The sequence below is a fragment of the Salmo salar genome, chromosome 02 (genome assembly GCF_965601325.2).
Source record: "Salmo salar chromosome 02, fSalSal1, whole genome shotgun sequence".
Lineage (NCBI taxonomy): Eukaryota > Metazoa > Chordata > Actinopteri > Salmoniformes > Salmonidae > Salmo > Salmo salar.
The window spans coordinates 17,524,822-17,539,232 of record NC_138292.1 but is presented as its reverse complement, the minus strand read 5'-3'; the positions used below and the strand labels follow the sequence as shown (position 1 = coordinate 17,539,232).

Sequence of the window (14,411 nt, the reverse complement as noted above, 5' to 3'; positions counted from 1 at the left end):
TTCATGGACGTCAATGAACTAAGAAGAATACCAGACCCAGCTGCTTTCGTATTGGTGTCTATGGGAGAGCCACCCCCTTAAGTAGACAGGAACTGATCATTTTTTGTTCGATGGTTAACGTCCTGAGTGAACTGTCTTTAGTTATCCAACATCTCTGCTGCCTGTGCACTGAGGTCACGCGCATACATTCCTGAGGGAGGGCGGGAGTAGAGGGAACTGCCTGATTAAACTGGTAGTAAAGAGCAGCGTCGACTATTGTTCAAATCAACCGTGATCTTCCGTCTGCGAGGGCTAGAGGGAGACAAGAGGACGAAAACCCGTTTTCCCTGTTTGTTTAGAGAAAATAATTATATATAAGCAACGTTGAACAACTCTTTCATATTTAAGCTATAGATAAATAATTATATCTTATCTGTGTGAAGATGAACGGGGTAACGCGGAGTCTGTGTACATTTGAGGACATCAGAGCTGATGAGAGAACAGCGGTAAGACAAAAACTATTTAAGTGAACATGTTTTACTATCCTTCTCACTGCGTTCCGGATGGCTAGACAGTCTGGCAGGCAGGCAGATGGAGAGGCGCCACGTACGTGTGTCAAAGGTTATGTTATGTTATCACTATGTGGCTGCTTTATTTTTCCCACTTTTTTAAATATATTTTTTTCATTTATTCATGCCAACCAGTTGGATATGCAAATTGTTTTACATTATAATCTGACATCAATTACAATATTTAATTTAACCGATAGCACAATACCTTACTTTGGGACACAAAATGATACCCCTAAAGTAAGAATAAACAAGAAGAGATGAATTTCCTTCTGAGTATTGGTCTTAGATCCTCCTGACTGAAGTCTTATCAGGCTTACTAGCTTCCTCTGGTGTTAATGGGCTTTTTCTAGTAATTATAGTATTAACACACACACACACACACACACACACACACACACACACACACACACACACACACACCCTATTAGCCCAAATAACATCTGTGATCTGGCCAGAGGGACCAGACTGCTGTCACAAGTGAGCATCTTCATGTAGGGCTTACAGTAGTGTCAGCCAGAAGACTAGCCTACTTACCCTACAGTAAGACAGCTTCCTCAGTGTCCTCTCTCTATGCCAGGGGTGTCAAACTCATTTTGTCCTGGGGGGGCGCATTCGGTCTTCCTCCTTCCTCTGTGATTATTAGTGAGCTGGCCACAGTCAATAAACTGTATGAATGTAGGTCCATTATTTGCTTTTAGTCATTTTAAAGTATAAAAACATTTTATTTTTGTATTTTTCCTTAAACCAGCAGCGGGCAGGATTGGTCCCCATCGCGGGCGGGATCCAGGCCGTATGTTTGACACCCCTGCTCTATGCCCGTTAGACATTGTCATGTACCATAATTGTAGTGATTTAGGGTGGAACACATCTGTGAGGGGCATTGAACCAGTGATCCACAGGGCAGGCACACTACATCCAGACTGAGAACCAGGCTTATACAACCTTATAAGGTCCTTTGAGCTCTGCTCCACCTAGATGTTTACATCACCAGTCATTATCCCTGGTATAGAAGCTCTTAATCTCCTGTCTGGCTGGAGAAGGTTAATCATTGACCCTGTTAGACAAATGGCTCTGATGATGGTCTGTGTTCTATCTGGGGCCTGACCATTGGCCCACAACATGACACGTTCACCAGATAAACACAGTCTCCTGCAGAGCCATACAACAGCATGATGTTGGCCCTTAACATTTCACCCCCTTTGGTCAAGGTTTGGACTTAAGAATGATACACTGATCCTAAATATGTGCCTGTAGGTAACCTCGACCAGGAGCAACAGGCTATCAGAATTTAAGAACTTAACTTACCTATCAGCATGGTATAGGGCTATAAAACTGGATTATAAGGTCAAGGTACACAGTCAAATGATGAAGCACACGGCTAGATACATAACCTATGCTTTGTTCATGCTAGTCGGGTTTATCTTGTTTTATATTTGAACATAAACAACTAGGGGTGTGGGAACGATGCAGCTCTCAAATTAGAATCACCGCCTAATACAACGTCGTCCTTATCAGATACAATGGAACAACAAACATTCTACACCCACATTCTTGACTTATCGTATCTGATCTGGTTATTAAGACCAGGGAGATACAGCAACATGGAATAAATATAGGAGGAATATGGTTATTAAGACCAGGGAGATACAGCAACATGGAATAAATATAGGATGAATATGGTTATTAAGACCAGGGAGATACAGCAACATGGAATAAATATAGGATGAATATGGTTATTAAGGCCAGGGAGATACAGCAACATGGAATAAATATAGGAGGAATATGGTTATTAAGGCCAGGGAGATACAGCAACATGGAATAAATATAGGAGGAATATGGTTATTAAGACCAGGGAGATACAGCAACATGGAATAAATATAGGAGGAATATGGTTATTAAGGCCAGGGAGATACAGCAACATGGAATAAATATAGGAGGAATATGGTTATTAAGACCAGGGAGATACAGCAACATGGAATAAATATAGGAGGAATATGGTTATTAAGGCCAGGATTAAGGCCAGGGAGATACAGCCACATGGAATAAATATAGGAGGAATATGGTTATTAAGGCCAGGGAGATACAGCAACATGGAATAAATATAGGAGGAATATGGTTATTAAGGCCAGGGAGATACAGCAACATGGAATAAATATAGGAGGAATATGGTTATTAAGGCCAGGGAGATACAGCAACATGGAATAAATATAGGAGGAATATGGTTATTAAGGCCAGGGAGATACAGCAACATGGAATAAATATAGGAGGAATATGGTTATTAAGGCCAGGGAGATACAGCAACATGGAATAAATATAGGAGGAATATGGTTATTAAGGCCAGGGAGATACAGCAACATGGAATAAATATAGGAGGAATATGGTTATTAAGGCCAGGGAGATACAGCAACATGGAATAAATATAGGAGGAATATGGTTATTAAGGCCAGGGAGATACAGCAACATGGAATAAATATAGGAGGAATATGGTTATTAAGGCCAGGGAGATACAGCAACATGGAATAAATATAGGAGGAATATGGTTATTAAGGCCAGGGAGATACAGCAACATGGAATAAATATAGGAGGAATATGGTTATTAAGGCCAGGGAGATACAGCAACATGGAATAAATATAGGAGGAATATGGTTATTAAGGCCAGGGAGATACAGCAACATGGAATAAATATAGGAGGAATATGGTTATTAAGGCCAGGGAGATACAGCAACATGGAATAAATATAGGAGGAATATGGTTATTAAGGCCAGGGAGATACAGCAACATGGAATAAATATAGGAGGAATATGGTTATTAAGGCCAGGGAGATACAGCAACATGGAATAAATATAGGAGGAATATGGTTATTAAGGCCAGGGAGATACAGCAACATGGAATAAATATAGGAGGAATATGGTTATTAAGGCCAGGGAGATACAGCAACATGGAATAAATATAGGAGGAATATGGTTATTAAGGCCAGGGAGATACAGCAACATGGAATAAATATAGGAGGAATATGGTTATTAAGGCCAGGGAGATACAGCAACATGGAATAAATATAGGAGGAATATGGTTATTAAGGCCAGGGAGATACAGCAACATGGAATAAATATAGGAGGAATATGGTTATTAAGGCCAGGGAGATACAGCAACATGGAATAAATATAGGAGGAATATGGTTATTAAGGCCAGGGAGATACAGCAACATGGAATAAATATAGGAGGAATATGGTTATTAAGGCCAGGGAGATACAGCAACATGGAATAAATATAGGAGGAATATGGTTATTAAGGCCAGGGAGATACAGCAACATGGAATAAATATAGGAGGAATATGGTTATTAAGGCCAGGGAGATACAGCAACATGGAATAAATATAGGAGGAATATGGTTATTAAGGCCAGGGAGATACAGCAACATGGAATAAATATAGGAGGAATATGGTTATTAAGGCCAGGGAGATACAGCAACATGGAATAAATATAGGAGGAATATGGTTATTAAGGCCAGGGAGATACAGCAACATGGAATAAATATAGGAGGAATATGGTTATTAAGGCCAGGGAGATACAGCAACATGGAATAAATATAGGAGGAATATGGTTATTAAGGCCAGGGAGATACAGCAACATGGAATAAATATAGGAGGAATATGGTTATTAAGGCCAGGGAGATACAGCAACATGGAATAAATATAGGAGGAATATGGTTATTAAGGCCAGGGAGATACAGCAACATGGAATAAATATAGGAGGAATATGGTTATTAAGACCAGGGAGATACAGCAACATGGAATAAATATAGGAGGAATATGGTTATTAAGACCAGGGAGATACAGCAACATGGAATAAATATAGGAGGAATATGGTTATTAAGGCCAGGGAGATACAGCAACATGGAATAAATATAGGAGGAATATGGTTATTAAGGCCAGGGAGATACAGCAACATGGAATAAATATAGGAGGAATATGGTTATTAAGGCCAGGGAGATACAGCAACATGGAATAAATATAGGAGGAATATGGTTATTAAGGCCAGGGAGATACAGCAACATGGAATAAATATAGGAGGAATATGGTTATTAAGACCAGGGAGATACAGCAACATGGAATAAATATAGGAGGAATATGGTTATTAAGGCCAGGGAGATACAGCAACATGGAATAAATATAGGAGGAATATGGTTATTAAGGCCAGGGAGATACAGCAACATGGAATAAATATAGGAGGAATATGGTTATTAAGGCCAGGGAGATACAGCAACATGGAATAAATATAGGAGGAATATGGTTATTAAGGCCAGGGAGATACAGCAACATGGAATAAATATAGGAGGAATATGGTTATTAAGGCCAGGGAGATACAGCAACATGGAATAAATATAGGAGGACGGGCTGATTCTGTGCTATAGCCTTGTGAAAGACCTTTAAAGTCCATTTAGGCTAAACGTTATGAGAAGAGGAGGACTGCGAAATATAAGGAAAATAAATGTTCTCAAAATTGCAACAGTGAAGGGTGTGTTTGTGTGTATGCAGGTATGTGTGCCCTCCAGCTGTAGTTGAACTATGCCTGGATAGAAGGAACACTGTTTGTGTGAGAGTGAGTATTGATATTATGCAGAACATTGACAGAACAGCCAGTACATTCCTCATGACTATCTATTAATCCACACTCTCATTCATTCTTAAATATAACATCCATCCAGTCACCAGAGAGTTTTGGTAATTCTCTTCTTTTCCGTCACTAGGCTTTTGTCAGCATTCCTACTTTTTAAATAATGCCTCATGATCCACCCTGATTCCTCATGTTTACTGAGCTCACCCATCCCTCCACATTACCTCGCTATGGAGAATGTGACATCACTGTCTGGAACTGTGCAAGACATGACCTTCTGACTCATCTATGAGGAGGAACCAGAAACAGTCTTCCCACCACCAGGAACTAGTAGAAGAAGCAGTCAACTCAGACACTAAACAAGACAACCTCATTCCATTTCCACACTATAGGAAGCAGTAACTCACACACTAAACAAGACAACCTCATTCCATTTCCACACTATAGGAAGCAGTAACTCAGACACTAAACAAGACAACCTCATTCCATTTCCACACTATAGGAAGCAGTAACTCACACACTAAACAAGACAACCTCATTCCATTTCCACACTATAGGAAGCAGTAACTCACACACTAAACAAGACAACCTCATTCCATTTCCACACTATAGGAAGCAGTAACTCAGACACTAAACAAGACAACCTCATTCCATTTCCACACTATAGGAAGCAGTAACTCAGACACTAAACAAGACAACCTCATTCCATTTCCACACTATAGGAAGCAGTAACTCACACACTAAACAAGACAACCTCATTCCATTTCCACACTATAGGAAGCAGTAACTCAGACACTAAACAAGACAACCTCATTCCATTTCCACACTATAGGAAGCAGTAACTCAGACACTAAACAAGACAACCTCATTCCATTTCCACACTATAGGAAGCAGTAACTCAGACACTAAACAAGACAACCTCATTCCATTTCCACACTATAGGAAGCAGTAACTCAGACACTAAACAAGACAACCTCATTCCATTTCCACACTATAGGAAGCAGTAACTCAGACACTAAACAAGACAACCTCATTCCATTTCCACACTATAGGAAGCAGTAACTCATGCAGGTCTTGTTGCTAAGTATGTATGTTGCTAGGGTAGAAAGTACTACTCCCTCAGTAAAGATGAATAGGTACATGCCTAGAACTCATTCCACAGGAAACCATAACTCTGTCATCATTTGTACAGATTTATCACCTAGTACCCCCAGAGGAAAGAACAGACAATGCTCATAACACTTTCTTTATTTACCCGTGTGCACATCTTATTTACCCGTGTGGAGGTCCTATTTACCCGTGTGGAGGTCCTATTTACCCGTGTGGAGGTCTTATTTACCCGTGTGGAGGTCTTATTTACCCGTGTGGAGGTCTTATTTACCCGTGTGCACGTCTTATTTACCCGTGTGGAGGTCCTATTTACCCCTGTGGAGGTCCTATTTACCCGTGTGAAGGTCCTATTTACCCGTGTGAAGGTCCTATTTACCCGTGTGGAGGTCCTATTTACCCGTGTGGAGGTCTTATTTACCCGTGTGGAGGTCTTATTTACCCGTGTGCACGTCCTATTTACCCGTGTGGAGGTCCTATTTACCCGTGTGCAGGTCCTATTTACCCGTGTGCAGGTCCTATTTACCCGTGTGGAGGTCCTATTTACCCGTGTGGAGGTCTTATTTACCCGTGTGGAGGTCTTATTTACCCGTGTGGAGGTCTTATTTACCCGTGTGGAGGTCTTATTTACCCGTGTGGACGTCCTATTTACCCGTGTGCACGTCCTATTTACCCGTGTGCACATCCTATTTACCCGTGTGCACGTCTTATTTACCCGTGTGCACGTCTTATTTACCCGTGTGCACGTCTTATTTACCCGTGTGCACGTCCTATTTACCCGTGTGCACGTCCTATTTTCTCCGTGTGCACGTCCTATTTACCCCGTGTGCACGTCCTATTTTCTCCGTGTGCACGTCCTATTTACCCGTGTGCACGTCCTATTTACCCGTGTGCACGTCCTATTTTCTCCGTGTGCACGTCCTATTTACCCGTGTGCACGTCCTATTTTCTCCGTGTGCACGTCCTATTTACCCGTGTGCACGTCCTATTTACCCGTGTGCACGTCCTATTTACCCGTGTGCACGTCCTATTTACCCGTGTGCACGTCCTATTTACCCGTGTGCTCGTCTTATTTACCCGTGTGCAGGTCTTATTTACCCGTGTGCACGTCCTATTTACCCGTGTGCACGTCCTATTTACCCGTGTGCACGTCCTATTTACCCGTGTGCACGTCTTATTTACCCGTGTGCAGGTCTTATTTACCCGTGTGCAGGTCTTACAGCTTCTCTTCAACTGGAATCCCTTTTGTCCTAGCGTTTACTCTAGGCCATCTGTTGTATTCCCTTCTGACTGTAACACTGCACCAGTGATTGTATAGGAATGTCTCAGAGAATGTTTGTTCTCTGCTCCCTCGTTTTCTGACGTGTCTCTCGCTGTACCTGACCCCTTGTTCCTCATTCCTCACCCCTCACTGCACACATCACACCTGAACTCAGGTATGGGAATCAGACCACTCCGGAGGTTAACTGGAGACAGATTTATAAGGTTTAACACACACAGAAGCACACACACAGACGCACACACACACACACACACACACACACTCACACACAGACACATGTACACACACACAGTAAGATTGGTTATGGACGGTTCATTCTCTCCTATGGAATGCAGTACAGAGGAAGAGGGTTTTCTCCCATAGGTGCTAGGTGATGTGGTACTGACTGGAACGTAGGTGCTGGGTGATGTGGTACTGACTGGAACGTAGGTGCTAGGTGATGTGGTACTGACTGGAACGTAGGTGCTGGGTGATGTGGTACTGACTGGAACGTAGGTGCTGGGTGATGTGGTACTGACTTGAACGTAGGTGCTGGGTGATGTGGTACTGACTGGAACGTAGGTGCTGGGTGATGTGGTACTGACTGGAACGTAGGTACTAGGTGATGTGGTACTGACTGGAACGTAGGTGCTAGGTGATGTGGTACTGACTGGAACGTAGGTGCTAGGTGATGTGGTACTGACTGGAACGTAGGTGCTATGTGATGTGGTACTGACTGGAACATAGGTGCTGGGTGATGGGGTACTGACTGGAACGTAGGTGCTGGGTGATGTGGTACTGACTGGAATGTAGGTACTAGGTGATGTGGTGCTGACTGGAATGTAGGTGCTGGGTGATGTGGTACTGACTGGAACGTAGGTGCTGGGTGATGTGGTACTGACTGGAACGTAGGTGCTGGGTGATGTGGTACTGACTGGAACGTAGGTACTAGGTGATGTGGTACTGACTGGAACGTAGGTACTAGGTGATGTGGTACTGACTGGAACGTAGGTACTAGGTGATGTGGTACTGACTGGAACGTAGGTACTAGGTGATGTGGTACTGACTGGAACGTAGGTGATGTGGTACTGACTGGAACGTAGGTGATGTGGTACTGACTGGAACGTAGGTGCTAGGTGATGTGGTACTGACTGGAACGTAGGTGCTGGGTGATGTGGTACTGACTGGAACGTAGGTGCTGGGTGATGTGGTACTGACTTGAACGTAGGTGCTAGGTGATGTGGTACTGACTGGAACGTAGGTACTAGGTGATGTGGTACTGACTGGAACGTAGGTACTAGGTGATGTGGTACTGATACCTGCTCCACTACCTCGTTTCCAGCTCTCTCAGGTTCCATTTATGACAGAGGAGGGACAGTACTGGACGCTGAGCTCTTACTGACATGTCTGTGTTGATGTTGTTTATATGGGTCTCTATTCCACTCTCCTATCAACTGGTGTAAGCAGGTAGTCTGCTGTTTCCAGTGTAGGGGTGGAAAGAGTCATTCAGCCTCTATCACACAGCTCTCCCTCTATTCCTTTGTTCTGCTTTGCCTGTCTCTCCCTCTCTCTCTACTCTCTACTCCATCTCTCTCTACTCTCTCTCTGTCTCTACTCTCAACTCTATCTCTCTCTACTCTCTCTCTGTCTCTACTCTCAACTCTATCTCTCTCTACTCTCTCTGTCTCTCTACTCTCTCTGTCTCTCTACTCTCTCTACTCTCTCTGTCTCTCTACTCTCTCTGTCTCTCTGCTCTCTCTCTGTCTCTCTACTCTCTCTCTGTCTCTCTACTCTCTCTCTGTCTCTCTACTCTCTCTCTGTCTCTACTCTCAACTCTATCTCTCTCTACTCTCTCTGTCTCTCTACTCTCTCTGTCTCTCTACTCTCTCTCGTCTCTCTACTCTCCTCTGTCTCTCTACTCTCTCTCTGTCTCTCTACTCTCTCTCTGTCTCTCTACTCTCTCTCTGTCTCTCTACTCTCTCTGTCTCTCTACTCTCTCTGTCTCTCTACTCTCTCTGTCTCTCTACTCTCTCTCTGTCTCTCTACTCTCTCTGTCTCTCTACTCTCTCTGTCTCTCTACTCTCTCTCTGTCTCTCTACTCTCTCTGTCTCTCTACTCTCTCTCTGTCTCTCTACTCTCTCTGTCTCTCTACTCTCTCGCTGTCTCTCTACTCTCTCGCTGTCTCTCTACTCTCTCTCTGTCTCTCTACTCTCTCGCTGTCTCTCTACTCTCTCGCTGTCTCTACTCTCTCGCTGTCTCTCTACTCTCTCTGTCTCTCTACTCTCTCTCTGTCTCTCTACTGTCTCTCTACTCTCTCTCTGTCTCTCTACTCTCTCTGTCTCTCTACTGTCTCTCTACTCTCTCTACTGTCTCTCTACTCTCTCTCTGTCTCTCTACTCTCTCTCTGTCTCTCTACTCTCTCTGTCTCTCTACTCTCTCTCTGTCTCTCTACTCTCTCTGTCTCTCTACTCTCTCGCTGTCTCTCTACTCTCTCTCTGTCTCTCTACTCTCTCTCTGTCTCTCTACTCTCTCGCTGTCTCTCTACTCTCTCGCTGTCTCTACTCTCTCGCTGTCTCTCTACTCTCTCTGTCTCTCTACTCTCTCTCTGTCTCTCTACTGTCTCTACTCTCTCTCTGTCTCTCTACTCTCTCTCTGTCTCTCTACTGTCTCTCTACTCTCTCTACTGTCTCTCTACTCTCTCTCTGTCTCTCTACTCTCCCTCTGTCTCTCTACTCTCTCTCTGTCTCTCTACTCTCTCTCTGTCTCTCTGTCTCTGTCTCTGTCTCTCTACTCTCGCTGTCTCTCTACTCTCTCTGTCTCTCTACTCTCTCTCTGTCTCTCTACTCTCGCTGTCTCTCTACTCTCTCTCTGTCTCTCTACTCTCTCTCTGTCTCTCTACTCTCGCTGTCTCTCTACTCTCTCTCTGTCTCTCTACTCTCTCTCTGTCTCTCTACTCTCTCGCTGTCTCTCTACTCTCTCGCTGTCTCTACTCTCTCTGTCTCTCTACTCTCTCTCTGTCTCTCTACTCTCGCTGTCTCTCTACTCTCTCTCTCTGTCTCTCTACTCTCTCTCTGTCTCTCTACTCTCGCTGTCTCTCTACTCTCTCTCTGTCTCTCTACTCTCTCTCTGTCTCTCTACTCTCTCGCTGTCTCTCTACTCTCTCGCTGTCTCTACTCTCTCTGTCTCTCTACTCTCTCTCTGTCTCTCTACTCTCGCTGTCTCTCTACTCTCTCTCTGTCTCTCTACTCTCTCTCTGTCTCTCTACTCTCGCTGTCTCTCTACTCTCTCTGTCTCTCTACTCTCTCTCTGTCTCTCTGTCTCTCTACTGTCTCTCTACTCTCTCTCTGTCTCTGTCTCTGTCTCTGTTTCTCTCTCTCTACTCTGTCTCTCTACTCTGTCTCTCTACTCTGTCTCTCCCCTCTCTACTCTCTCTCCCCTCTGTCTCTCCCCTCTCTACTCTCTACTCTCTGTCTCTCCCTCTCTCCTGACACCACAGTCACAAACAAAAGCCTTATCTATGATCCCTTGTGGCTGTAGACCATGCTGAGTCTGGTTTTACATTACTGCTCTATTATAATGGTAGACTGGGTCTCTGGGCAGTAGACTGGGTCTCTGGGCAGCAGACTGGGTCCCTGGGCAGCAGACTGGGTCTCTGGGCAGTAGACTGGATCTCTGGGCAGTAGACTGGATCTCTGGGCAGCAGACTGGGTCCCTGGGCAGCAGACTGGGTCTCTGGGCAGCGGACTGGGTCTCTGGGCAGCGGACTGGGTCTCTGGGCAGCGGACTGGGTCTCTGGGCAGCGGACTGGGTCTCTGGGCAGCAGACTGGGTCTCTGGGCAGCAGACTGGGTCTCTGGGCAGCAGACTGGGTCTCTGGGCAGCAGACTGGGTCTCTGGGCAGCAGACTGGGTCTCTGGGCAGCAGACTGGGTCTCTGGGCAGCAGACTGGGTCTCTGGGCAGCAGACTGGGTCCCTGGGCAGCAGACTGGGTCTCTGGGCAGCAGACTGGGTCTCTGGGCAGCGGACTGGGTCTCTGGGCAGCGGACTGGGTCCCTGGGCAGCGGACTGGGTCTCTGGGCAGCGGACTGGGTCTCTGGGCAGCGGACTGGGTCTCTGGGCAGCGGACTGGGTCTCTGGGCAGCGGACTGGGTCTCTGGGCAGCGGACTGGGTCTCTGGGCAGCGGACTGGGTCTCTGGGCAGCGGACTGGGTCTCTGGGCAGCGGACTGGGTCTCTGGGCAGCGGACTGGGTCTCTGGGCAGCAGACTGGGTCTCTGGGCAGCAGACTGGCTCTCTGGGCAGCAGACTGGGTCTCTGGGCAGCGGACTGGGTCTCTGGGCAGCGGACTGGGTCTCTGGGCAGCGGACTGGGTCTCTGGGCAGCGGACTGGGTCTCTGGGCAGCGGACTGGGTCTCTGGGCAGCGGACTGGGTCTCTGGGCAGCGGACTGGGTCTCTGGGCAGCGGACTGGGTCTCTGGGCAGCGGACTGGGTCTCTGGGCAGCGGACTGGGTCTCTGGGCAGCGGACTGGGTCTCTGGGCAGCGGACTGGCTCTCTGGGCAGCGGACTGGCTCTCTGGGCAGCGGACTGGGTCTCTGGGCAGCGGACTGGGTCTCTGGGCAGCGGACTGGGTCTCTGGGCAGCGGACTGGGTCTCTGGGCAGCGGACTGGGTCTCTGGGCAGCGGACTGGGTCTCTGGGCAGCGGACTGGGTCTCTGGGCAGCGGACTGGCTCTCTGGGCAGCGGACTGGGTCTCTGGGCAGCGGACTGGGTCTCTGGGCAGCGGACTGGGTCTCTGGGCAGCGGACTGGGTCTCTGGGCAGCGGACTGGGTCTCTGGGCAGCGGACTGGGTCTCTGGGCAGCGGACTGGCTCTCTGGGCAGCGGACTGGGTCTCTGGGCAGCGGACTGGGTCTCTGGGCAGCGGACTGGGTCTCTGGGCAGCGGACTGGGTCTCTGGGCAGCGGACTGGGTCTCTGGGCAGCGGACTGGGTCTCTGGGCAGCGGACTGGGTCTCTGGGCAGCGGACTGGGTCTCTGGGCAGCGGACTGGGTCTCTGGGCAGCGGACTGGGTCTCTGGGCAGCGGACTGGGTCTCTGGGCAGCGGACTGGGTCTCTGGGCAGCGGACTGGGTCTCTGGGCAGCAGACTGGGTCTCTGGGCAGCAGACTGGATCTCTGGGCAGCAGACTGGGTCTCTGGGCAGCAGACTGGGTCTCTGGGTAGCAGACTGGGTCTCTGGGCAGCAGACTGGGTCTCTGGGCAGCAGACTGGGTCTCTGGGCAGCAGACTGGGTCTCTGGGCAGCAGACTGGGTCTCTGGGCAGCAGACTGGGTCTCTGGGCAGCAGACTGGGTCTCTGGGCAGCAGACTGGGTCTCTGGGCAGCAGACTGGGTCTCTGGGCAGCAGACTGGGTCTGTGTCACCATAGTCTGTTTTCCCTGTGGATGGCTGCCATTACCCGATCCTCGTTGTTTGTGATAGTGTACAGAGTAGGCCAAGGTGTGTCTGTTTGGTGGTGGATTAGGTGAACCTTTGTCTGCTTCTCTATTTTATTTGATTTATTTCACCTTTATTTAACCAGGTAGGCTAGTTGAGAACAAGTTCTCATTTACAACTGCGACCTGGCCGAGATAAAGCAAAGCAGTGCGACACAAACAACAACACAGAGTTACACATGGAATAAACAAACATACAGTCAATAATACAGTAGAAAAAAGTCTATATACAGTGTGTGCAAATGAGGTAAGATAAGGGAGGTAAGGAAATAAATAGGCCATAGTGGTGAAATAATTACAATATAGCAATTAAATTGTGATAGATATGCAGAAGATGAATGTGCAAGTAGAGATACTGGGGTGCAAAGGAGCAAGATAAATAAATACAGTATGGGGATGATAGGTAGATGGATGGCCTATTTACAGATGGGCTATGTACAGGTGCAGTGATCTGTGAGCTGCTCTGACAGCTGGTGCTTAAAGTTAGTGAGGGAGATATGGGTCTCCAGCTTCAGTGATTTTGCAATTCGTTCCAGTCATTTGCAGCAGACAACTGGAAGGAAATGCAGCCAAAGGAGGAATTGGCTTTGGGGGTGACCAGTGAAATATACCTGCTGGAGCGCGTGCTACGGGTGGGTGCTGCTATGGTGACCAGTGAACTGAGATAAGGTGGGGCTTTACCTAGCAAAGACTTATAGATGACCTGGAGCCAGTGGGTTTGGCGATGATGGTTTCTATATGAGAGGCCAGGGGACCTGTCTCTAGGGACACATTACTGTTCCTCTAACAGAACATTCTCTCTTTATTTCTCTCTTCTCTCTCTCTCCCTCTCTCTCTCTCTCTCAATTCAATTTCAATCTCTCTCAATTCAATTTCAATCTCTACTCTCTATCTCGCTTCTCTCTCTCTGTCTCTCTGCTGGTCTTTGTCTCCCTCATTGTTTTCTGTCTTTCTTTATATTGCTGGATTAGTCCTACTGTCAGGTGGCAATAGACAGAATTGAGAGATGGATGGTGAGAGGGGGGAGAGGGGGAGGGTTGTTTGCGCTCAGTCGGCAGTCTGATAGAATTTAGGTTCACCCTCTCTCCCTTTTTGACACTATCTTCCCTCTCTTCCCACTCCCTTGTCCTCTCCTACCCTGCTCCCTCTCTCCATCCTCTCTCCTTTTCCTGCATGTGTATTTGTTGAGTGTGTGTCCTGTCCTAACAGGCAATCAGTGGTACCCGTGTCTGTCTGTCATACACCACTTCTCTCTAACAACACAATCATCATCGTTACGCAACACACATACCTGTTATTACCTCATTTGTCCTGATACACACGGGCCTGGTAGGTACTGTGTACTGTATGTGCCAGAGATGCCCGCTGGCGCTGCCCATGGCTACCTC

The 14,411-nt window shown here is 47.0% G+C and overlaps 1 protein-coding gene across 1 annotated transcript in view; it reads left to right on the top strand.

The window, feature by feature from the left end:
- The window catches only part of LOC106575420 (tuftelin), a 33,401-nt gene continuing 18,990 nt past the window's right edge, over window positions 1-14,411 (top strand). The window contains exon 1 of the mRNA XM_082960405.1: window positions 1-485. Coding sequence (XP_082816531.1) covers window positions 423-485 — 63 coding nt within the window. The 5' untranslated portion in view covers window positions 1-422. The remainder of the gene's footprint in view (window positions 486-14,411) is intronic.